Genomic DNA, 21216 nt, shown 5'->3' on the forward strand with positions numbered 1-21216 from the left:
ACGAGAAGAACCGATCGGCACAAACAAGAAGCACGTGAAGGCTTCACTTTGAAACGAAGATCGGATCCAGCGGGCCCGTTCGGGGCGATTGTGTTCAAATGCATTTCTTAATGCTCGTCCACATAAAACGCAAAAAAAAAAAAAAACTAGAAATAAGTCAAGGGAAACTAATTCAATTTTTTTTTAAGTGCTTTAGTCTTTTTCTTTAAAACTTAATAAAGTACTTGAAAATAATAAAAAAGACAAGAAACTTAAAAAGCACAACACAATTTGTGTCACACAAATGCTAACACAAATGGGACTACAAATACCGTCATAAACTGACCCACACCGTCACAAACCGAAGCAGGACCCGCGTCGATGTATGGGATTTTAAAAAAGAAGCATAGTGAAACTAAGATTTGTGACCCCGGAAAAATAGTCCCCCACTTGATACACCTTATTTACTATTATTGTACCGATGGTGCAGGCAACGTTGGCGCATGTGGCGGCGGGTTGCAACGCCGCTACGAATTCGCTGTCGGTGGCAGTGAGCAGTGCACCTTCACCACCTGCATGCGGAAGTTGCTGCGCTGCATTTGCCGCCAGGAACGTGGTGTGTCTGCTGAAAAGCAGTGTCGAGAGTGACAATCATTCGGATCCACTAAAGGTCGTGGAGACTTTGAAGCACCGAGAAGCGACAACCGACGCCACGAGGCTCACTAGTATCCGACTGCAGTATAGCCATCAATCTGGCCATGTCCAGGTAATTGCGGGTGACTCAGAAGGCCGCGTATTTGTGTGGACAAAGGGATCCGAAGGACATTGGAAACTCCAGAAGCTGCAGGGTGCAGAACAAACGCTCCCGGTGGCTGCGGTGGCCATTGCAGAGACCAAAGAACGAAGAATGCATGTCGCTGCGTTTTCAGATGGAACATTGGCGGTGTTTGAAGAGAGAAGCGAAGGAAATGTGACGCTTTTGAGTCGACTGGAGCTTGGACGGAAGTGTATCATGGAAACGGTGGATATGACGGTAGTAGGAGACCAGGTGCTCTTAGCAGCAGGCGGAGTGGACGGGAAGGTGCATCTGTTCGAAGTGACGGATACTGTGACTAAGTTGTTGGAGTTAGAGGGACATAAGGGCTGGATCCGCAGTCTCGCTTTTGATCATCAAAAGACTGACACTGGAGATGTTGTGACTCTAGCATCTGCGTCACAGGATCAACGGATTCGACTGTGGAGAATCACTACAAGCCCTAGAGATGCTGGTGCAACGTCTGGAGAGGTGAAGGATGGGTTTTTAGCACATGGATGCCACTTGACGTATACTGTGAGTTTTGACGCTTTGCTACTTGGTCATGAAGATTGGGTCACATCTGTACACTGGATGGAGAATGGATCCTCATTACTTTCTTCCTCTATGGATAACACGCTCATTGTGTGGACCAAACCTGCTGATACCAGTGGGTCATGGTCACCATCGCTTCGGGTCGGCGAATTAGGAGGGAACGGTCTATTGTCTGCAGGTGTGTTACCAGCACGCGATGGACGTTTGAACTTGATTTCGCTCGGCTTTGGTGGACAACTGGAGCGGTGGGAGCAGCAACCAGCGCCGTCGAAATTATTCTTACCTGCGATCTCTGTTAATGGCCATTGTGCCGAGGTCACGGATCTTTCATGGTCACCAAGTGGAAATTGCTTGGCGTCTGTGTCGCTGGACCAGACCACACGTGTTCTGGCACCAGTGGAAAGCGAGTCTAAAGGTATACAAGAATGGTACGAGATCTCGAGAGCTCAAGTGCACGGATACGACATCAACTGCGCGTGTTTCGTGCAAGGAGAACGTCCAACAAACGATTTATTCGTCAGCGGTGCCGACGAAAAGATTCTGCGCGTATTCGAGGCTCCCGATGAGGTGAAGGAGCTGGCTCGACGACTGCAGAAGGCCAACAACGACAGCGTGGCAACACAAGACAGTGCTGGGCAAGACCGGGCAGTGCAGCATGCATACCTTCCAGAACTGAGTCTGACGAATAAGTCCGCACAAACGGAAGCATCAGAAACGTCCGCTGTTGGTCTAGAAAGTGGCGACGGCTACGCTAAACTAAGTGATAGGGTCTCGTTACCAGTGGGTGACAGACTAGCGCGTAAGACGCTGTGGCCTGAGCAACGCAAGCTTTATGGTCACGGCAATGAGCTGCTTAGTGTGGCGTCGTCTCATGCTGGTGACTTGATAGCATCTGCGTGTAAGTCACGGGAAGAGAAGTTCGCTGCAGTCCGCCTTTGGAATACAACGGATTGGAGCGAAGCACAGCCTCCACTTGAGGGGCACAAGAGCTCTGTCGTGCAGTTGGCGTTCTCTCCGAATGACCAGTTCTTGCTGTCGGTATCTAGGGACAGGCAGTTTTGTCTGTACGAGCGACAAAGTCCCGGACAGAAGTTTACGCTTGTAGAGCGCGTGAAAGCGCACAAACGGATTATTTGGAGCTGCTCGTGGTCTCTGGACTCAAGAATGTTTGCTCTCGGGTCTCGAGACCAGTCCATATCGATCTGGCATCAAGTTGGAGGGAAGTGGGCTCATGCGTGTGAGCCCGTCACTTTTGACGCTGCTGTCACAGCTGTAACGTTTGCTCCGTGCAGCATGACAGAGACTGCAGATCTACTTGCTGTTGGACTGGAGACTGGAGCGATCCGATTCCTTTCTGTCTCGAAAAGTAGAGAGGAAAATGCTGCAATTTGCACTCCAGTGGGCGAAGTTCCGAGGGAGTTATCGCCGTCCGCTGCAGTCTTGCGTTTGGCTTGGCGTCCTACCACAAACGAGAGAGAACACGTGCTTGCAGCAGCAAGCGCTGACAGCTCAGTGCGTGTCTACAACCTCGAACTTTAAACGGAGAGAGGTCACATTTGATTCCTAAGAGCAGTTAAATTGCCTACTTGGAGTTTTGAGCACTCCATTGCTTGTACTTGGCTATCTCGCTTTGGAGAATCTCACCCTGGGTCGGGTACAGTTCCTTGACATAGTCAAGATCTTGTCGACACAATACGTGAATCTGGACCCACGTCAGTGCTATCGCCGTTGCTGCCCGCCTCGTGTTTTGTAACAATGCCATCTCTCCAAAGTAATCCCCCTTGTGAAGGATGTGAATAATCTTGATAATCGCCGAGTTGGGATCTAGTACCCCAACTGATCCCTTAGACCCAATAAACCCCATCCAGTCCCCGAACTCGTCTTTCCTAATCAATACGTCGTCTTGCATGTAAATAACAGTGCGCAAGTGTAGAATGAGAGCTTCGATCACAGCTGGAGCCAACGTTCTCGAGGACAAGAAGGGGATTTTCTTGAGCATATCTCGATAAAGCTGAAATTTTACTTCACATATTAGAGCTGGGGACAATTCGTTAATAAAGGCATCGGCGTCCGCACTAACACTCTTTGTTTCCCGCCAGAGATTCTCATAGTATCCTCGAATACGGTCGGACAGCTCCTCCGATATCCCGAGGAAGCGACAACGTTCAGAAGTCGAGATGATTTTCTTACTATACGCTGCCTCATCCTCGTCGATCGAGGCTATTAGCGCTGCCACAGCACCGAAAACACTGGCCTGTAGTATATTACCGACTAGCATGAAACACGCCACTGATACCAACTCGGCTGGAGAGTACATTATAGGAGGACTGGCATTCACGCAGCCAATTACTAGCGACCAGCACAGACTGTATTCCTCAAACAAAGTTTTTGGAACAAAACTCCCTTCTTCCAAGTGTGCTCGCCAGTCAACAGCGACCCAACTCCAGTAACATGTGAGTAAATGTGAAATAGTCAACACAAGCCCTAGAAGCAGAACAAACCGGACGATACCCGCTTTCTTAGCCGAGTGGAGTTTACGTGCTAGATGACTCACTTTAGCTAATCGAAAGATCTTTAGAAACCCGACAACATTGCTGTGACTTGTTCTCATAAACGACTCGAACGGGAGCCAACTCAGTAAATCCGGTAAAGCCCAGCCACTACTCAAGTAATTCCTCACCGTTTGCTTGGGTCCGGAAATGAGATTGCCGTGTTCATCGGTAAATGAAGAAAACATCCGCACAAAGAAGTCCACAAAGTAAACCATAGACTCCAAGGTACTGTAGCAATCCAGAAATTTAGACTCGTAGTTAAAGCCGAGAGACAACGGGGTAAACACGAGGTCAAGTAAAATCATCACAATGACCAACACATCCCAAGCGGTGCGGTATGCTGAGTCGTGGTGGAGCGTGAATCGGCTCATTTCTCCTTCAAGGTTACGCGCAGACGTGATTTCTTCCGGAGTGATGTCGTGATTGTGACCGTCGTGACTACTCCGCGACTCCGAGATAGCAACACTCTGAGACCTGGCCAGATTAATGGATCTGACGGAAAAGCGCCGACTAATCATATCACGGTCAACTGATGCCAGCTTGGCAAGCTTGCGTGCTTTGGTAAAGGGTATAATTTTGCTTCGGACTTGGAATGGTAGCGAAATTTTGGGTGTTAGTCGAGATTTCTCTTGTGGTGAGGCAGGACGCATCTCGACTTTAGTGAGCCACTCGGAAGATAATGTCGGATCTGGAATAGCAATAGGCATACTTAACTTCTTCACTAGGTGATGAGGAGTAGCAGCTTGTGAAAAGGTACGATTTGGTACTGCATCGGATGGAATCGTAGCTGTGTCATCTTGAAGATACGCTGGATCTCTGGACTTTAATACATCGTTTGCTACTGAATTATCAATCGGTTTCCCCAGTGCCAACGTTGAAAGGCTGTCACTAAGACGCCGAGTCTGTGTCTTCACCTCTGCCGTCTATGTATTTAGCACAAACGAAAATGTAAGAGAAATAAACAGAAGGGCAAAATAATCTGACCAACCTGGTGTTGTCGGTGCACTAAAGTGCTCAACTCACGCAACATTTTATTGGTTGCAAGGATGTCGGTTTGCACTTCATCAAGGCGTTCTTCCAGTCGCCTGAATTCTTCCGGACTAATACACTTGTGTTTCGGAGTAACATCGTTGTGCTGGTCATCAAACTCATCGAGATCCACGGCCTCCATCATGCTGCTAGGATGGCGACAGCAACGCACCCAGAGCACAGCAAGTTACGAACGCAACGGATGACAGTAAAAGCGAAAATAGCGTGCAAGTACTATCAGTTTATCACCATCCTAACTTGTAAATGTATTCTGTTCTATTTCACTATAATTGGTAATGGATCTACTTATAGCGAACCTTAGACTGCATGTACTTGTTGATCTCCCGTTCGAGGATCTCCGTCTGGGTCGGATACTGTTCCTTCACACTATCAAGATCATTACGACACAATACGTGGATTTGCACCCACGTCAACGCAACAGCCGTCGTGGATCGTTTAGCCCTTTGCAGTAGCGCCATCTCGCCGAAATAATCTCCTTTGCGCAGGATTCGAATAATCTTGCGAGTGTCGCTGCTCGGATCAAGCACACCAACAGAACCTTTGGAGCCAATAAAGCCCATCCAGTCACCAAATTCCCCTTTGCGAATCAACACGTCGTCTTGCATGTAAATGACCGTCCGTAAGTGCAAAATCAGCATCTCGATCACTGCTGGAGCCAGAGTCTTAGCAGAAAGAAAAGGGATCTGCTTGAGCATATCGCGATATAACTGAAATTTGACTTCGCAGATTAGAGCAGGGGAAAGCTCGTTGATAAAGGAATCTGCGTCACTGTTGACACTCTTCGTTTCTCGCCATAAATTCTCATAGTATCCGCGAATTCGCTTGGTCAATTCGTCCGAAATACCCAAGAACCGACAGCGTTCTGACGTCGAGATAAGCTTCTTGTTGTACGCTGTTTCATCTTCGTCAAACGATGAAATGAGCACCGCAACGGAACCGAAGACGCTGGCTTGAAGAATGTTGCCGGTCAGCATGAAACAAGCGACGGAGATCTGTTCAATAGCGGTGAACATTGGAGGTGGACTTGCGTTTAAGCACCCGACAACCAGAGACCAGCATAATGTGTACTCGTCGAACAAAGATCGGGGTACAAACGTGTTCTCTTCTAGGTGTGCACGCCAGCCTTGAGCCACCCAGCTCCAGTAGCAAGCCAATAGATGAATTACAGTCAGAACGATGCACAGTAACAAGATAAATCTCAGGATCCCCGCCTTCTTCGCAGAGTTAAATTTTCGAGCTAACTGGCTCACTTTGGCAAGTCGAAAGATTTTCGTAAAGCTGAGAACTCGACCTTTACTAGATGACGCAAAGAGCTCGAACGGGAACCAGCTAAGGAAGTCGGGAATCGCCCAACCACTTAGTAAATAATTCGCTGCCGTTCGCTTGGGTCCCGAGATGAGATCACCGCGTTCATCAGTGTAGGAGGAAAAAATGTGGACAATAAAGTCGATCACGAAAAGAATCGTTCCACAAATATTCAAACCATTCATAAAGGGCGGCGTGAAGTTAAAGCCAAGCGATAGGGGTGTTAAGATAACATCGAGGAGGATCATAGCCATGATCAATAAGTCCCAAGCATAACGATACGGAGAGTCGTGATATAGTGTGAATCGACCCAGTTCTCCTTCGAGATTTCGAGCTGACAGAATGTCCTCAGGTGAGACTGTGGCATCCATGCGTTGTCCTTTAGCAAACATACTTTTTAGCCGGTTTTTAGTGTGGACCTGGGTGACCAAAGTTGAAGTAATTGAGAAGCGCCGCGTGACGACTTTCGCGTCCGTATCCTTGTTTACAAGTACCAAAGACTCGTCATTAAGATTTCTTTGTGGCTGGATCGTAGAGATAGGGACAATCGCATTGGATGCCGTGGCTGTAGTTGCCTCTTTCGAAGCATCAGGTTTACTTTTCCGACTGTCTTGTGCTCGGATCAGGGACTTCCGGAGTGCTGTGAATTCCGGTTTCAAGACAGCAAGACCGATACTTTTTTTCTTCGATGCAGGAGGTGGTACTGGCGGATTACCAAGAACCGATTCTGGGTCTGGCTGTAGAGTATCAACTCGACTAATTTGAGGGTCCGTTTGTGTCCCTGCCCTCGTCTCCGTGCGAAAACTTGACGAAGTGTCAACTGTACCAGGGGGATCGGACGGTAACAAGCTCATGGGAGCAATTCCGTTCGCTGGCAGAGATCGAAGTGACGGACCTTTGCCTAGTACTGGGAAGTTTGAAGGAGAGACGCTTTCACTTAGACTTCTGCTACGGTGTTTCGAATGAGTTGATGTCTAGAAAGAAAAACACCTTACACTTAGCCGAATACAGAGCGCTTGTGAAGCCACAACAACGCACCTGGAGTTGTCGATGCACGAACGCGCTCAAGTCTTTCATCATTTTATGAGTAGCTCGAATTTCAGCTTGCATTTCCTCAAGTCTCTGCTCCAAGTTTACAGGTTTATGTGAACCACCGTTTTGTTTCGGTACAAATGATGCAGCTGAGTCATGTCTTCCATCTTGGTCATCGAACAAACGTAGTGCAGGGTCGTTGTCGTGGTCCATGATATCGGATGAATAGATAACGATAGTGCTATTGAAACGATGAACAAGAGGACTGGGAGGAGAGCTGAATACAACTACAGCTGAACAACACGCAAACGCGAAACCAACGCAGGAGTTCCAAAATGGACGCTCATGTGGTAAGAATAGGAATTTATGTCAATAAAAGTGACGTCTTGGCTAGTAGCATTCTAGTTGCTAAATTAGCTTTACAAGCAATTTTGACCCACGAGCTAAAGGAAAAAATTAAAACTTTTCTTGCTGCCACCGCTCAGTTCCCGACGTCATCTTCTTATACTTGGTAATCTCGCTTTCAAGAATCTCCGCTTGAGTCGGATACATCTCTTTGACGTAGTCGAGATCTTGTCGACAGAGTACATGGATCTGCACCCACGTAAGAGCTACCGTCGTTGCAGATCGCTTCGTGTGTTGCAGTAACGCCATCTCGCCAAAGTAATCACCTTTCCGAAGAATACAAAGGATTTTGCAGGTTTCCGAATTCGGATCCAGCACTCCGACAGTACCTTTGGACCCGATAAACCCCATCCAGTCTCCAAATTCACCTTTTCGAATCAACACGTCATCTTGCATGTAAATGACCGTGCGTAGATGAAGAATTAGCACTTCAATCACAGCAGGGGCTAATGTCTTGGCTGACAAGAATGGAATTCGTCTGATCATATCTCGGTAAAGTTGAAATTTGACTTCACAGATAAGAGCAGGTGACAACTCGTTAATAAAGGCGTCGGCATCACCACTGATACTCTTCGTCTCCCGCCACAGATTCTCGTAATATCCACGGATCCGCTTCGCAAGATCGTCAGGAATACCTAGGAACCGACAACGTTCCGACGTCGCAATGATCTTCTTACTAAAAGCTGCCTCATTCTCATCCAAAGACGAAATTAGTGCAGCCACAGCTCCGAAAACACTGGCTTGTAGTATATTACCCACCAGCATAAAACAAGCCACTGATATTAACTCGGTCGCTGAGTACATGACAGGAGGACTTGCATTGACACATCCGATTACAAGAGACCAGCAGAGACTGTACTCTTCAAACATTGTTTTCGGTACAAAGGTTCCATCTTCCAAATGAGATCTCCACTCGACAGCCACGTAACTCCAGTAGCAAGTCAATAAGTGCGCAATTGTGAGAACTAGAGCCAGCAACATGAGAAACCGAACTAGACCCACTTTGTTGGCAGAATGCAGTCGATATGCCAAATGACTCACTTTGGTTAACCGAATTATCTTAGTAAACCCAAGAGCGTCACTATGACTGAAGTTGGCACAATACTCAAACGGGAACCAACTGAGAAAATCCGGAATCGCCCAGCCACTCAGCAGATAATTCATTGATGTACGTCTTGGACCAGATATGAGATCACCATGCTCATTGACATAGGACGAGAACATCCGCACAAAAAAGTCAATTGTGAAAATCACGGGTTCCAAAATATTGTAAAAGTCGAGAAAGTTGGAGTCGTAGTTAAAACCCAAAGATAACGGCGTGAACACAATATCGAGCAGAATTATCACCATGACGAGCGTATCCCAGATGAGGCGATGCCGTGAATTGTGTCGTAAAGTATACGGCTGTACTTCACCTTCAAGGTTGCGAGCATTCAGGATTTCCTCGGGAGACACACTCGCATCTGCCGGTTTTTCAGCAAATATATTGTTCTTCCGTTTCCTGACAGTTCCGGTGCTTCGAGTCAAGTTCATGGAGCTAACCGAGAAACGACGGAAAACTTCATCGTCGTCTGATGAGTTTGAGGTTTCAGCCTTCATTTTGCTCAGTTGTACAATTTTCATGATACGTCGCTGTAGTGGAGTTGGTGGTTGACCAGACTCATCGGTCGCACCGTTTGAAGGAACTAAAGCGCTTTCAGGGCCATTCTGGGTAGGCAACGACGTCTCTGGTACAGCACTAAGAGTTCCAGATTTCTTGTCCACTGACGTCGTAGGTGTAACAGAGTGAGTAGGTTTTGCGGCGGCAGCATTGAATGCGTCAACTGCGCTGTTAATTGCTTGTGGCATCTCTGGAGGCACGAGTCTCAGAGCTTCGAGTCCACCTAAAGTGCCCAGTGGAGGTCCTTTTGTGTACATGTTGAAGCCCATGGGCGAACAGTTCTCGCTCAAATTCCGGTTCTTGTTCCTCGAAACCGTGAGCTACACAATTGGTCATACAATACGTTTGCATTTACATTGAAAATCAAAGAGTACCTGGAGTTGACGGTGCACCAAGGAGCTCAACTCTCGAAGCATTCGATGTGAAGTCTGCATATCCACTTGCAGTTGATCCATTCGTTCCTCCATGACCTTGAGTCGATCCGAATCACTGTGCGGTTTGTTGCGGGAGGAGTCGTATCGCTGTTCTACGATCGGTGGCAGCTCCTCAACATTGCGGTTCATCTTGTACAAATGCTATATAATTGTAGAAGGGCGCCTAATTTGACAACCGCTCAAGCGAGAGGTCATTGCAAAGATCTATCTTCGACGACTCACGAATATGGACGAGCGGATAACCGATACACAGCCATTAAAGGAGGCGAACAACGACAAGATCCGGTCTTTAAGAGCTGCGATCGATGCCAAGCTGCACGAACAAGGCATCTATGAACAGATCCGAGATTTGGTCAACTCGAAGATCAAAGTGACATCAACGGATGACGATAAACAGCCTAACAGTGAAAAAGATCCTGTCGATGAAGACGCTTCTCGTTCAAGAGAAGATCAATTGATCCATGATGTCTTAGAGAGTGAAGTCGTGCAACAGCTTTTGGCTACAGTTCGGTCGATGGAGTTGACTCCACCTGAAAAATCGACCAACCACGAAGATACCAATGACGATATTGTAGAATTAGAGAACGAACGAGAGGTGTTCCTGTACTTGCGCTTATCTGGCGGGAAGGCGTTTGTCGATCAACTAGTGGAACTCGAACAGGATAACAAGAGCGCTGACCAGGAAGACGTCGGTCTGGATGAAAAAAGGTGTCCCGTTGGAAGCGTATTGACATTTTTTCGCGTAAATGTTTCGTTTCAAAGGCAACGTCAAGCCTCGCGAGACATTCGATGTTGTGTTGATCCGCCGTTTGATGAACATTTTCGCTTTCGCGTGGAGAAGAAGAGAACTCGAACTGCTAGAACTCGAGGTGGGGCCAGTTACGCTGTCGACGTGCTGTCACCCTGGGAAGCTCTATGTCTGGTAGAGGAACCTGTCCAGTTAACGTTGGTTAAAGTCACCAAGAAGCTACTGAGTAGAGATAGCAACGGTAGTGCTCAGTGGCGTGAACTCTCTTGCGAGTTGTTGGCAGTTCATCGACTTGATTGGAGACGAGTATTGTGTTCTACGCTCCAACTTGTACACTTTCCCATTCAACTTACTGGCCGGATGAAAGAACCTGTGGGGAGTTTAGATATTCGCGCTGATCTGCTGAATTGTAAGCGGACTACAAGTATCGCTCACGAGGCTCGGACATTCCTAAATAAGGAGTCAATCCAGCGGAATGCGAGCAATCACTCCTTCTACAAGTACGCCAAGCAGTGGTGGGATGAGTACCGAAGCGAAACTCGCCAGGATAAAAGACAATCTTCAAAGCATTCGAATGGAGAGGATGAATATTCGCAGTTATTAGCACAGATTGGATCACGACAACGTCTTGTTAAGATGTTTGCTGAGGACGAAGAAGGTCGATATCGCATGATTTGCAAATTTGTAACACCGCTACGTGCTCCTATGGCTGTAAGAAGCCCAAGTGAAGCCGCTCGCTTCGTTGGTTTGCTGCCATATGAGTCAAATTCACTTGTTGGAGGTGGAAGTGATGAAACCTGGCGATCCATTGCCACGGTACTATCTGTTCGAAAAGGCGATGCTCAAGACCACGCTGTAAGTTTTGTATTTATTTAAGATGCTGCTCTTGAATGGTTTTGGAATTAATGTGTTGTCAGATTTTACTTGCGTCGCTGTTGTTGGGCTGCGGTCTCGACGCTTACGTCTGCATCGGCACGATATCTGCAAGTAAAAGTGCATCTCGCTTCGCTCGGGGATCTCAGCGCAGCTATGAAGACCGAAGAAACGCTCGTTCAGCGGAGATTGGCCATGTTTGGGTTCTCACGCGTGGTAGCAGGTACGATAAGCAATACTACCTTATTGAACCGAGCAAGACTGACAAACCCTCCTAGTTCTACTGATGTGCTTCTGTGGGAGGCCGTAACAGGCGAGAAGTTCGCCGTGAACGACCCCCAAGCGCCTAGACGACGTGGTTATTGCGCTATTGATTGTGTGTTCAATCATCGTCGATTTTTCGCTAACCTACAGCCGCGAACGTGGAAACTTGCTGAATCTTCCTTCGACTTCGACGACGAGACTTGTTGGAAGAGAATGGATGAGAATCTCATCGCAGATCTTCCGTTTGGACAACCATCGACCGCATTACTACCACCCGATGTGACTTCAGCCTGCACACTCGAGCAAGAATGGACAGCAATTTTGAAGCGAGCGATTTCTTCTCGTCGAAGGGCGGAAGGTCTCGTGACGCGCTGGAGCGAAGAATTGAGCTTTTATTTGCTGCCAGCACTCAATTCATACGAACTGGAGCGCCTGTATGGCGTGACTCAAGTCGACAACAATTTCTTCCAACAAAGTGTCACAAATTTCGTCCAGGAAGGTCATACATTTCAAGGTGTGCCTTCCATGTTCACAGTCGAGTCTCCGGACGAAGCTCTCACTGTTATGACGTCTAACCCGCTCGTCAACGACATCTTGACTCTCCATGCTCGCTCAGCACAATTCGCTCTTGCAGTGCGGTGCTTCCCGTATGCAGAACACACAGTCGCCACTTGGGTTATGCTGGCTGTGAGTTATCCAAGTACAAATTAATTTCTTTTTAAGATTTGTTTTAAACGTACAAGCAAAGTTTATGTTTAGATAAGAAAGAAGAAATATAAAGGCGTTCTACGCTCTTTAAGCAGCAGCTTCGGTGCCGCTCCAAGGTGCTCGCGTGACTACGTCACCGTCCACTACTGGCCGAGCAATGGGCGAGTCGATCTCGAGTGGTCCCGGGTTCTGGAATTGCTGCATGATGGCTTGGGCTGTGCGAGGATCCACCACTTGGATAGTGGAGCTCACAGCCAGCAGCTTCTCCAGTGCATTGAGCAGTTTAGGGAGACTACGGTAGCTGCGGTGAGGCTCTAGGATGATCTCCGTGAGGCGCTGCAGTGTGAAGGGCGGACTCTCGAAGGTCTGAAGCAACTGGGTGACACTGGCACGACGGCCTTTGCTGGCAGCGTCACCGTCCATCGTGTCGAGTTGCAGCTGCAATTTGGCCAATAACAGCACCTTCAGATGCGCCCAGGCGTAGCACGGTACGCCCGTTTGGCGCATTTCCAACAGAACTTTTTCCAGCGTCGGCGAGATGCACGTGACGCTACCAGCAGCGAAGTCTGAAGAGAATGAGCAGAAATTAGAGAGGATGCAAGAGAACAGAAATTTGACAGCGACTTACTGGCTAATTCTTCCTCGATGGCGACGATTTCCTGCTCCATCGAGGTTGAGGCCATGGCGACTTGATCAAGACGAGGGAGATTGACTTGTGCCGGCCAAGATTAATTCGCAGTTTGCAGAGACGCAACGGATTTAATAGAACGTTGAGAAATGAGATATTGAATGACCCTCTGGAATCTGATTTAATTGAAGTTAGGGGATGCTTAAAGATGGTTGACTAGACTTGATAGACTTGCATAATTTGTTTATGGCGAACCACTCCCAAGACAGGTAAGCTACTGTAATGTTTCCGTTGACAAGACTGCATGTTTTTGAAACCGTTTCAAGATGGATACACAATCGACTGGAGCATTTTGCAGCACCGCAGTCCCCATAACGCCGTGTCGCGTGGTCACCATTGCGTTTGCGTAGAAGACGACGGCGATGTTTTTGTCGCTTTCCCCTCTATGACTCACCAAGGCAACTTCTGAGTGTGTAGATGCCTTAACATTCACTGTTTGGAAACCCTTTGGCCAGAGGATACCAATGTTACTAGCCGTTCACCTGTGCGTAGATCATCTGGTCTAACGTTACCGGAGGATATAGTTGAGATCATGATAGCCAATTAAAAAAGCGACAGTGCAGACGCATGCCGCCGCGTTGCTTGGCTCGAGCTCCATCAACGCGACTGCCCACCTTAAGGATTTGCATGTTCACGTCCATGAGTTAAACTCCGCAATCTGCGACGAGCATTCGTCAAGACAAAGAGCTGGATACATGTACGCTCATTCCCCAAATAACTCTCGCTGACGTGAAACGCCATGTTTGACTCGACTCAACACCTTCAGGCATTTCTGTCCGCTAGTTCACCCACTCCCCATGCGATCCGAGGCGTCTCGGCCGCGTTAGTGGCTCTGACTGCTCTTGCGAATTTAACGAGCAACCGAACGGCGATTCTCGCGCTGTTGCGGCTCCGTCTATCGCCACGATTCAAATTTGCAACACCGTCGCGGAATGGCTTTGCACTCGCGTTCTTTATCGGTTCGTAATGTTTCAACTCACTCCAATCGTAAGTTTTATTCTACTGACATTCGCGATTGCAGGTATATTCCGCTATCTCCAGCGCTCAGTCTCGAGTCGAGTCAAGAGCAAATCTGACGAAAAGGAACCTGCCCATACTCGAAATGTGGCGTTGCCCACTGGGGTTGTACCTGCTGCTGCAGTGGCAGCAGCGATATGCACTTTATGGATGGCACCTTCAAGCCGTCCAGCGGTGCTGTCACTCCTATCTACCAATGCTGCCAGCAATCTTTTCAACGATTTCTTAACAACACACCCGGATCTCAGCTTCCTCAAGCCACTGGAATTGTTCGTGTTCATGGCGGGTGGTGGTTGGATTTTCTCGGCGGGGTTTTTCTATCCAGAGAGCTACGAGCGCTCGCACATGAAACAGATTCTTCGGAATGTGGTGCTAAAGCAAGATGTTGCGAATGAGCTCCAAGAAATGTATCAAAGGGGACTTAATCCGAATCCGTGTCACATTCGACACATGGGACTGAGCTGTGGCCAATACGCCAGAAGCGACTTTCTACTCCGTGTAGTGATGATGGCTTTACGGTTGTATACCCCAGTGCACTTGACAACGTGGATCCTGGCCCAACGTCACCAAAAAGTGCGCTCCAAACCAGCAGTGACCCAATTCAAAGGGTTCCTAAGTAAGTTGGCACGCTCATCTGCATACTCTATCGGGTACGTTTATCTGGGGTGGGCGATGTGCTGCCTCCTAGGTAAAGTCGGCGATCGTTCTCTGTTTTCCCGTAAGCTCCAGTTTTTCTTGAGTGGAGCGATGCCTTCTCTCGCGATATTTGCTGAATCTCCTGGACGTCGGCGTTCAATCGGGTTGATCCTCGTATCATACGCGCTTGTGAGTGCCGGAAATGTTGCTACGCGAAAGGTGCCTTTGTTGCAACCTGGGGTCAGCTCGGTTCGTGGTTTACTCGAGGCTGGCTGCGTCGCAGCAGCAGTGTCCGTGATAATTCCAGGCTTTCTGAAGGACAATCATTTATTCCGACGCATGTTGCTGGGAGATGTTGAGGCGCGTGCATATCAAGAAGCGCTGAACCAATCGAAGGCGGAACCGGCCGGTGACGAGGTTCCTACCGCAAAGCCAACCAATTAGATCCACTATACAGGGTACTGCAGCATTTAACAATGCTGATCAAGATATAAGTAGTAAATTTGTTGATCGCTATGCATTTTCCAGTTGTATTTTTATCGCTCCCCGTGTTAATCAAGTACGAAGTGGCCATTTCAATTTTGCTTGCATAGTGGAACGATGAGTGATGCAAGCCTCGATACGAATTCAAATGGAGCCTCATTGTCGATGGAGGAAGTGACGAAAATTATTCAGGTGCTTATAGCTGTAACTTCATCTCTTGTCGTAATTTGCTGACAGGGTACTCCTGTGGATATCTAGAAAATGAGAGAAGAACAAGCGTCGTTCCTCGAACAGCAGCGAGAAGTCATTATCCAGCAGATTTTGGAGACTATTCAACGCTCAGGGGTGCTTACTGCAGCAAGTCCGGGCTCTAGCAAACCTAGAAAGAACGAAAAATCATCGTCTACTTCCCGACTCGAGCAAAACTTGCATAACCTCGTCCACCACTCACTTGCCGAAAGCGGTTTGGATTATCCTCATGTCCACAGTACGGCACACGGAGCAAGGGCCCAGACCGTCAAAGACTCTAACAAAGTTGAAATTATTGAGCACTCAAGAAAAAAGCCGCTCATTCTAAGCCGTCAAGAAGTCGAGAGTGGTTATTGTAGCAGTCCATCGTCAGTCCAACATGACAGTAATGGAGGTCACGAAGAAGATCAACAAGAGCGGACATCCTCAAGCCAAGAACCAAACGCCTCCTTATTACATTCACCACCTTACAATAAAGAGGTAACCTCACGAAGAAATCCACATACAAGACGCCGACGGCGACATCGACACAGTAAATCTCGATCTCGGGCTTACGTGGAGCATGTCGACGATGACTATTCAGAATTCACTGATCCCGTCGATGCAGCCTTCGCGGAGGTGCGTCACAAAGTGGACTTAAAGACCTTAGCGATTCTTGATCGATCGAAGGCGCTTCTTGGTCAAGTAAAACAGCCATCGACAGACGGAAGAACCAGCTTCGTGGAAAAGCTACGACAACGTCATGCGAATGTGGACCAGAGCACTACTACCGATAAAATCAATGAAGAAGTAAATGACGGTAGCGATGATAGCCAGTCTTTCGAACAGAGAGGTGAGGAAGGCGAAGAGCAATCGAAAGCATCAGAAGATCAGTCACAAGATGTTAAGACCTCCAAAGTGTCTCCAGAGGATATCCGATGCGACCTGGAACTTCTACAACCTCCCTCTAAAGCACCTGACAACGACAACGAATGGGAAAACGAATTAGCCCGGCAGATTCTGACGATCTATGCAACATCCGTGAAAGCCAAAGCGCTAGAGAAATCTAACGCCAACAGCTCTGGAATGGAGCAGAGTGACAACCAAAACTCTCGAGGCGTTAACGGGAAGCAGCGATTTCAAAGTGTACGGAAGGCAAGGAGAGCACATAGTCGAGAAGGATCTTTAAAGACTTCATGTTCGCTCCCAGCAATTGGCAAGAATTCTACTCTCAAACCTACAAAACAGCAACAATATTCGTCAACTGTAAACTACTCGTGGGAGCCATCTCAGCTTCGAGAAGATGGCAAAGTAATCATCAATATGCCGAAAGTTCCTCGGCCAATCTGGTTTGCTGGCACGGGTGCTGTAAAGGCTATCTGGTGTGCTCTAGCGGACGGATTTTCCCAGCTACGCCCTCAACATTCAATCGCTGGATCGATAACCACTTCAGTGTCTGTGTGTGACCATCGGTTGTGTGAAGAAGTTCGACAATTGGAAGCCAAGAAGAAGTTCACGCAGTGTATTACAACGCTCGAGTCGCTGTTAATCGCCTTGGTTCGAGCTCGTGGAGTGGACGAACTGGAGACGAAACTCTGGAAACAACTCGTTGTCACTTGCAATGCATTTGCTAGTCGCTGCATAGATTACCAGAAATTTCCAGCCGGACTGCAACTGATGAAGCAGGCTGAACATCTCATTGACAACTCCATTTTGGTGGATAGTACAATGAGGATGGAGCTCTTGGCGTACCTGTACGATACCTATGCGCACTATTACTACAAGCGCCGTAAACCGCATGCGGGACTTCAGTACATCATGAAAGCTCACGAGATCCACAGCAGACAAAGTAGCTGGTCGCATCTGGCCAAGTGCCGACTGCACATTGCAAATCTGCTCTCGTTCCAGAACAAACACACGGAAGCGATGAGATACATGGCCAGTATTCTGGAAATGATCGAGGAAAACAAGCTAGAAGAGACGTCGGAAGGAGTTGGCGGTGGCTCGGCACAGAAACTCTGTCTTGCAGCTGTGTGCTACAATAACTTGGCTGTCGAACAACTGCATATACGCGAATTTGAAACAGCAAATGTCTCCTCTTCAAACGCCCAGCGACTTGCCAAATTGTGTTTGAGTTACAGTAATCGATGGCTCGCGCAGTTTCAGGCTACTAGTGATTGCGTCGCCTTGGCCATCGCAACTCTTATGGAGGACACCAATGCAAATAAAGATCCTCTAGCCGAATGCAGAGCGTCTTCAGCGACAAACGAGAGAAGAAAACAAACAACCGAACCAGGTTCATCACAGTAGCATAGAAAACAGTAATCAAACTATTAAACGCACGCCGGCAAATCAACCTGAGTTAGTATTCCTCCTTCGTCATGGAAAATGCGAGCCACCTAATAAAGTACCATCGATCAATATCATCTCCGACAAGTGTACATCACTACTCGTCTTACCTCTTGCGCTAAGGATTCCCGTGCAGGGTCATCCAACGCCAATTTCTCTTGACTGGGTCAATTGTAGAACCATTTAGCATAAAAATCTTAGGTCGCAGAGATCCAGTTTCTTACCTGCTTTGCGTGAGTTTGTGCACTCGTCCGATGGCTTCTTTCAACTCCTGCACTCGCCTCGTTGCCGCTTGGTACTCACTACTGGATTCGGTTAGCTGAAGCGTCTCGCGTTTTGAGACCCAATCTTCGACGTATGCGAGAAACAATTCTTGGTCAAGTGATTCGCGGAATTGCAGCTTCAAGGCACTGGAGCAAACCAAAAACGCATCCTGCACAATATTTGCACGTTAGCGTTTAATCCCTTCACTGCACATCGGTGTTACGCACCTTGCTAGCAGCTTGCTCGAACAGAGAGAGTTGAGCCAAAAACTTGGTTGCGTCTTGAAGTACACTACAATAAATGAGCGTTCAATCGTTAGAAATTCGCCTGCTGTTGGTATCAAAGCTGGATACATTTTTACCTGCGGAACGACGCGTCTCCACTTTTTAGTTTGGCGGCGGTACGTACGAAGGTATCAATGCCACTGCATTGAGCCTTTGAAAATGCGGACCCCATTGTCTGCACCTGCGCATTTCTATAAAAGTTGGTAAGTAAAAACATGGATTCTCCTGAGATCATCCACATCGTACGCAGTAGTGATGGTTCTGCAGATTTCAAAATGCGGCAATAGCATCGTCGACATGGACGTCTCGATCGTCTCAATATCAAAGTGCAGTTGCTTCACACGCTGCAAGTGTTCGCCTACAGCCAAAATCGCAACAATTAAACTTTTTTTTCTAGCCCCAACTAATAAAATTATCGTTGTACTACCTTGTAGAGCCAACTTGAAGTCGCCAGTGAATTGCTCGATAGCGTCCTGGTACTGCTCAACTCGTCTTGAATGCGAGTTCTGCAACACTTGCACCGCCTCATTCAAAAACTTTGCCAAATGCTGCAGTAGTCACCGAAATTCCATTAACGCATCCGCTAGATAGTTAACATGAGCAATATTCATCACCTACGTCTCGTTTCTTGGTAAGGAGCGAGACCACTGTCGTATCTCGAGCCACTGCGGTCGCTAAAGCTTTAGAGTGACCGGATAGCAAATCGATCGACTGATAAAGCTTCGGGTGTGTCTCTGGATCGCTGCAAAGTCGACCAAACTCTTGCAATGCATCTAGCAGCATTGTCAGCTCCTGCTCGCCCAGGAATGATGGTACCAGCGCCACGAGACGCTTCAAACGACCGGAAATGCGAGTCAATACATCATCAGAATTGCTATCCGCGGATACAGAAGCCACAGCGAGCGTGTGCTGCACATTCTGGAGGTCATCAACAATGGTCTGCAAGCAGGTGACGACGTCGCTGAGAGCGAAGCGGTGCTTGTGCACCAGCAGCGACTCATATTCGCGCAGCATATCCGGGACGGACGGCATTACATGTATCCAAATCAAACGTGTTTTTTTAAACTAGAACAAATTCTAGTTTAGCAGCCATTGTTTCAAATCTGACGAGTTCAAATTGGCTTTGTTGTCTACACGTTGTGCACGTCAACTGGCAGCGTAATGGTCTCACCAGCTCACCATGCTGCTCGTGGGGCTTCAGCTGCCCTCATTACAGCCACTGTACTAGCCAACTTGATGCACAACCGCAAGGTGCTGGTGACGTTACTGCGGCGCCGAGCCTTGACTCAATTAACACTCGCCAAACCATCTCGCAACGCCGCAGCAATTGCCATTTTCATCGGTTCGTGAGCTCTCTCCAATTGTTAAATTGTTAACTCTAACCATTACTCTGCACTTGTGTAGGTGTCTTCCGATATCTGCAGCGCTCCGCCTCCGTACGATCCAATAGTGTTAATACCGTCACGACTTCGCCCAAACCTCCTCGGATACCGGGGGCTGTACTGGCGTCTGCAGTGGCTTCGGGGCTAGGAACCGCGTGTCTATCGCCCAAAGCTCGTCCAGCGCTTATATCGTTGCTATCGACTAATGCCGCCAGCCAACTCGTCCGCGATCTGATAGAGAAACACCCTGAGCTGCACGTGTTCAAGCCGCTGGAGCTGCTGATGTTCATGACGGCAGTCGGATGGATCTACTACTCTGGTTTCTTCCATCCAGAGAGCTACCAGCGATCGCACATGCGCCTCATCCTCAAGTACGTACTGTTGACACAGCCCATGGCCTCGGAACTGCAGGACCAGTATCGCCTCGGCCTTAATCCGAATCCGTGTTCCATGCGCCACAAAGGAATGAGCTGCAACCAGTTCGCACGCAGTGACTTCCTGCCGCGCGTGACCTCTGAAGCCTTCAGATTATACTTCCCCGTGCACTTCTCGGCGTGGTTGTTCGCCCAAAGACTCGCCAAAGTGCGCTCCAGACCAATGTCCACGCGACTTCGGCGCTTCGTCGCCAAACTATTGCGATCAACAGCATATTTTACAACGTTTGTGTACGTGGGCTGGGTCTTGTCTTGCCACATGGGGAAGTTCGGCGATCGTTCGATAACGCACCGGAAACTGCAGTTCTTTTTGGGCGGCGCGCTCCCTTCGCTTGCGATTTTCATCGAGTCACCGTCGCGTCGACGGCCGATCGGATTAATTCTTACTTCTTACGTGCTTGTGAGCATGGGCAATGTAGCATTTCGACGTATTCCGTGGCTGCAGCCAGGTGCGAGTCCCGTTCGTGGCGTGCTTGAAGCGGGTTGTGCGGCTGCAGCCGTGGCAGCGACTATCTCGGCTTCACTGGAGAGTAACCACCTTATTCGGCGTATCCTTCTGGGCGAACTCGAAGCTCGTTCACTGCAACAACAGCTCAAAGAGGCAGAGCCAAGTGCAGAACTGGCAGAGAATAAGGAGCCGTCACGCGACGGTTATTAATTCGTTCGCGTATCTAATTGCTGTATCACTTTAAAAAAATGTATCCGAACTTATCCTTGACTACCAGTGACTCGTTCTGCGGTGCCTGCTGCTGTGAGACGCTAGTGTGTATGTCCATTTTGAACCGAATACCGTCATATTACTCTCTGCCACGCTGGACTGGTATCCCAAATCTAATTTCGGGATTGAGTAGATGTTCCCTAAGTTAAATACCCTAAGATGGAGATTGTACACGTTCCTAGTAGGAACTTCCTACGTTTCAATACTTTTGTCACATTACGGTCGTCCTGAATGGTCACTTCTGAGAACTTGCACGAAGGTGTGGCGATATACGTCTGGTAGGATTGTTCGCCGACCTACAGTAACCTTTGTGATAAACTTTGTGAGTATTGTACTGAAGCGTTGGCAGTAAGGGGATAGAAAATCTGACCAAGA

General features: G+C 48.2%; 10 protein-coding genes across 11 annotated transcripts; 5 read left to right on the plus strand and 5 right to left on the minus strand.

The window, feature by feature from the left end:
* Positions 1–433: 433 nt before the first annotated feature.
* PPTG_17928 (hypothetical protein) lies at positions 434–3222 on the plus strand. The gene has a single exon (XM_008915895.1). The coding sequence runs from the start codon at positions 461–463 to the stop codon at positions 2864–2866; it is 2406 nt and encodes an 801-aa protein (XP_008914143.1). The 5' UTR covers positions 434–460; the 3' UTR covers positions 2867–3222.
* Positions 2877–5053, minus strand: PPTG_17929 (hypothetical protein; the record flags this gene model as incomplete). Its single annotated transcript, XM_008915896.1, has 2 exons — positions 2877–4802; positions 4868–5053. 2 exons carry the CDS (start codon positions 5051–5053, stop codon positions 2910–2912), a joined length of 2079 nt encoding a protein of 692 aa, XP_008914144.1. The 3' UTR covers positions 2877–2909.
* Positions 5054–5210: 157 nt separating this feature from the next.
* On the minus strand, positions 5211–7479 carry PPTG_17930 (hypothetical protein; the record flags this gene model as incomplete). Its single annotated transcript, XM_008915897.1, has 2 exons — positions 5211–7208; positions 7273–7479. 2 exons carry the CDS (start codon positions 7477–7479, stop codon positions 5211–5213), a joined length of 2205 nt encoding a protein of 734 aa, XP_008914145.1.
* A 243-nt stretch (positions 7480–7722) lies between these two features.
* PPTG_17931 (hypothetical protein) lies at positions 7723–9894 on the minus strand (the record flags this gene model as incomplete). Its single annotated transcript, XM_008915898.1, has 2 exons — positions 7723–9651; positions 9706–9894. 2 exons carry the CDS (start codon positions 9892–9894, stop codon positions 7723–7725), a joined length of 2118 nt encoding a protein of 705 aa, XP_008914146.1.
* A 97-nt stretch (positions 9895–9991) lies between these two features.
* Positions 9992–12455, plus strand: PPTG_17932 (hypothetical protein; the record flags this gene model as incomplete). The annotated part of the gene is made up of 3 exons (XM_008915899.1): positions 9992–11368; positions 11431–11609; positions 11665–12455. 3 exons carry the CDS (start codon positions 9992–9994, stop codon positions 12359–12361), a joined length of 2253 nt encoding a protein of 750 aa, XP_008914147.1. The 3' UTR covers positions 12362–12455.
* PPTG_17933 (hypothetical protein) lies at positions 12378–13107 on the minus strand. Its single transcript, XM_008915900.1, has 2 exons — positions 12987–13107; positions 12378–12924 (listed from the first exon to the last, which is right to left on the minus strand). Exons 1-2 carry the CDS (start codon positions 13039–13041, stop codon positions 12446–12448), a joined length of 534 nt encoding a protein of 177 aa, XP_008914148.1. The 5' UTR covers positions 13042–13107; the 3' UTR covers positions 12378–12445.
* Positions 13108–13785: 678 nt separating this feature from the next.
* Positions 13786–15273, plus strand: PPTG_17934 (hypothetical protein; the record flags this gene model as incomplete). Its single annotated transcript, XM_008915901.1, has 2 exons — positions 13786–14005; positions 14068–15273. The coding sequence occupies 2 exons, from the start codon at positions 13786–13788 to the stop codon at positions 15141–15143; spliced, it is 1296 nt and encodes a 431-aa protein (XP_008914149.1). The 3' UTR covers positions 15144–15273.
* Positions 15274–15299: 26 nt separating this feature from the next.
* On the plus strand, positions 15300–17720 carry PPTG_17935 (hypothetical protein; the record flags this gene model as incomplete). Its single annotated transcript, XM_008915902.1, has 2 exons — positions 15300–15374; positions 15441–17720. 2 exons carry the CDS (start codon positions 15300–15302, stop codon positions 17718–17720), a joined length of 2355 nt encoding a protein of 784 aa, XP_008914150.1.
* Positions 17702–19360, minus strand: PPTG_17936 (the record flags this gene model as incomplete). 2 transcript variants are annotated; one of them, XM_008915904.1, is made up of 9 exons in its annotated part: positions 17705–17809; positions 17870–17921; positions 17984–18192; positions 18251–18314; positions 18385–18498; positions 18554–18665; positions 18735–18855; positions 18926–19138; positions 19223–19341. In XM_008915904.1, coding segments are annotated over 9 exons (1070 nt in total), but the record flags the coding sequence as incomplete, so codon positions are not given. The 2 variants fall into 2 exon arrangements, with proteins under 2 accessions (XP_008914151.1, XP_008914152.1); XM_008915903.1 differs by having other exon boundaries at positions 17702–17809; positions 18926–19360.
* A 57-nt stretch (positions 19361–19417) lies between these two features.
* PPTG_17937 (hypothetical protein) lies at positions 19418–20848 on the plus strand. Its single transcript, XM_008915905.1, has 2 exons — positions 19418–19649; positions 19712–20848. The coding sequence occupies exons 1-2, from the start codon at positions 19469–19471 to the stop codon at positions 20779–20781; spliced, it is 1251 nt and encodes a 416-aa protein (XP_008914153.1). The 5' UTR covers positions 19418–19468; the 3' UTR covers positions 20782–20848.
* The last annotated feature ends 368 nt before the right edge of the window (positions 20849–21216 follow it).

The sequence above is a fragment of the Phytophthora parasitica genome, assembly GCF_000247585.1.
Source record: "Phytophthora parasitica INRA-310 unplaced genomic scaffold supercont2.77, whole genome shotgun sequence".
Lineage (NCBI taxonomy): Eukaryota > Oomycota > Peronosporomycetes > Peronosporales > Peronosporaceae > Phytophthora > Phytophthora nicotianae.

Bases quoted from the DNA above. Each gene is read 5' to 3' on its own strand.
- PPTG_17928 (XM_008915895.1), top strand. From the start codon at position 461: ATGGTGCAGGCAACGTTGGCGCATGTGGCGGCGGGTTGCAACGCCGCT.
- PPTG_17933 (XM_008915900.1), bottom strand. From the start codon at position 13,041: ATGGCCTCAACCTCGATGGAGCAGGAAATCGTCGCCATCGAGGAAGAA. The intron at 12,925-12,986 runs GTAAGTCGCTGT...CATTCTCTTCAG, and splicing joins CATCGAGGAAGAATTAGCCA to ACTTCGCTGCTGGTAGCGTC.
- PPTG_17937 (XM_008915905.1), top strand. From the start codon at position 19,469: ATGGTCTCACCAGCTCACCATGCTGCTCGTGGGGCTTCAGCTGCCCTC. The intron at 19,650-19,711 runs GTTCGTGAGCTC...GCACTTGTGTAG, and splicing joins AGCAATTGCCATTTTCATCG to GTGTCTTCCGATATCTGCAG.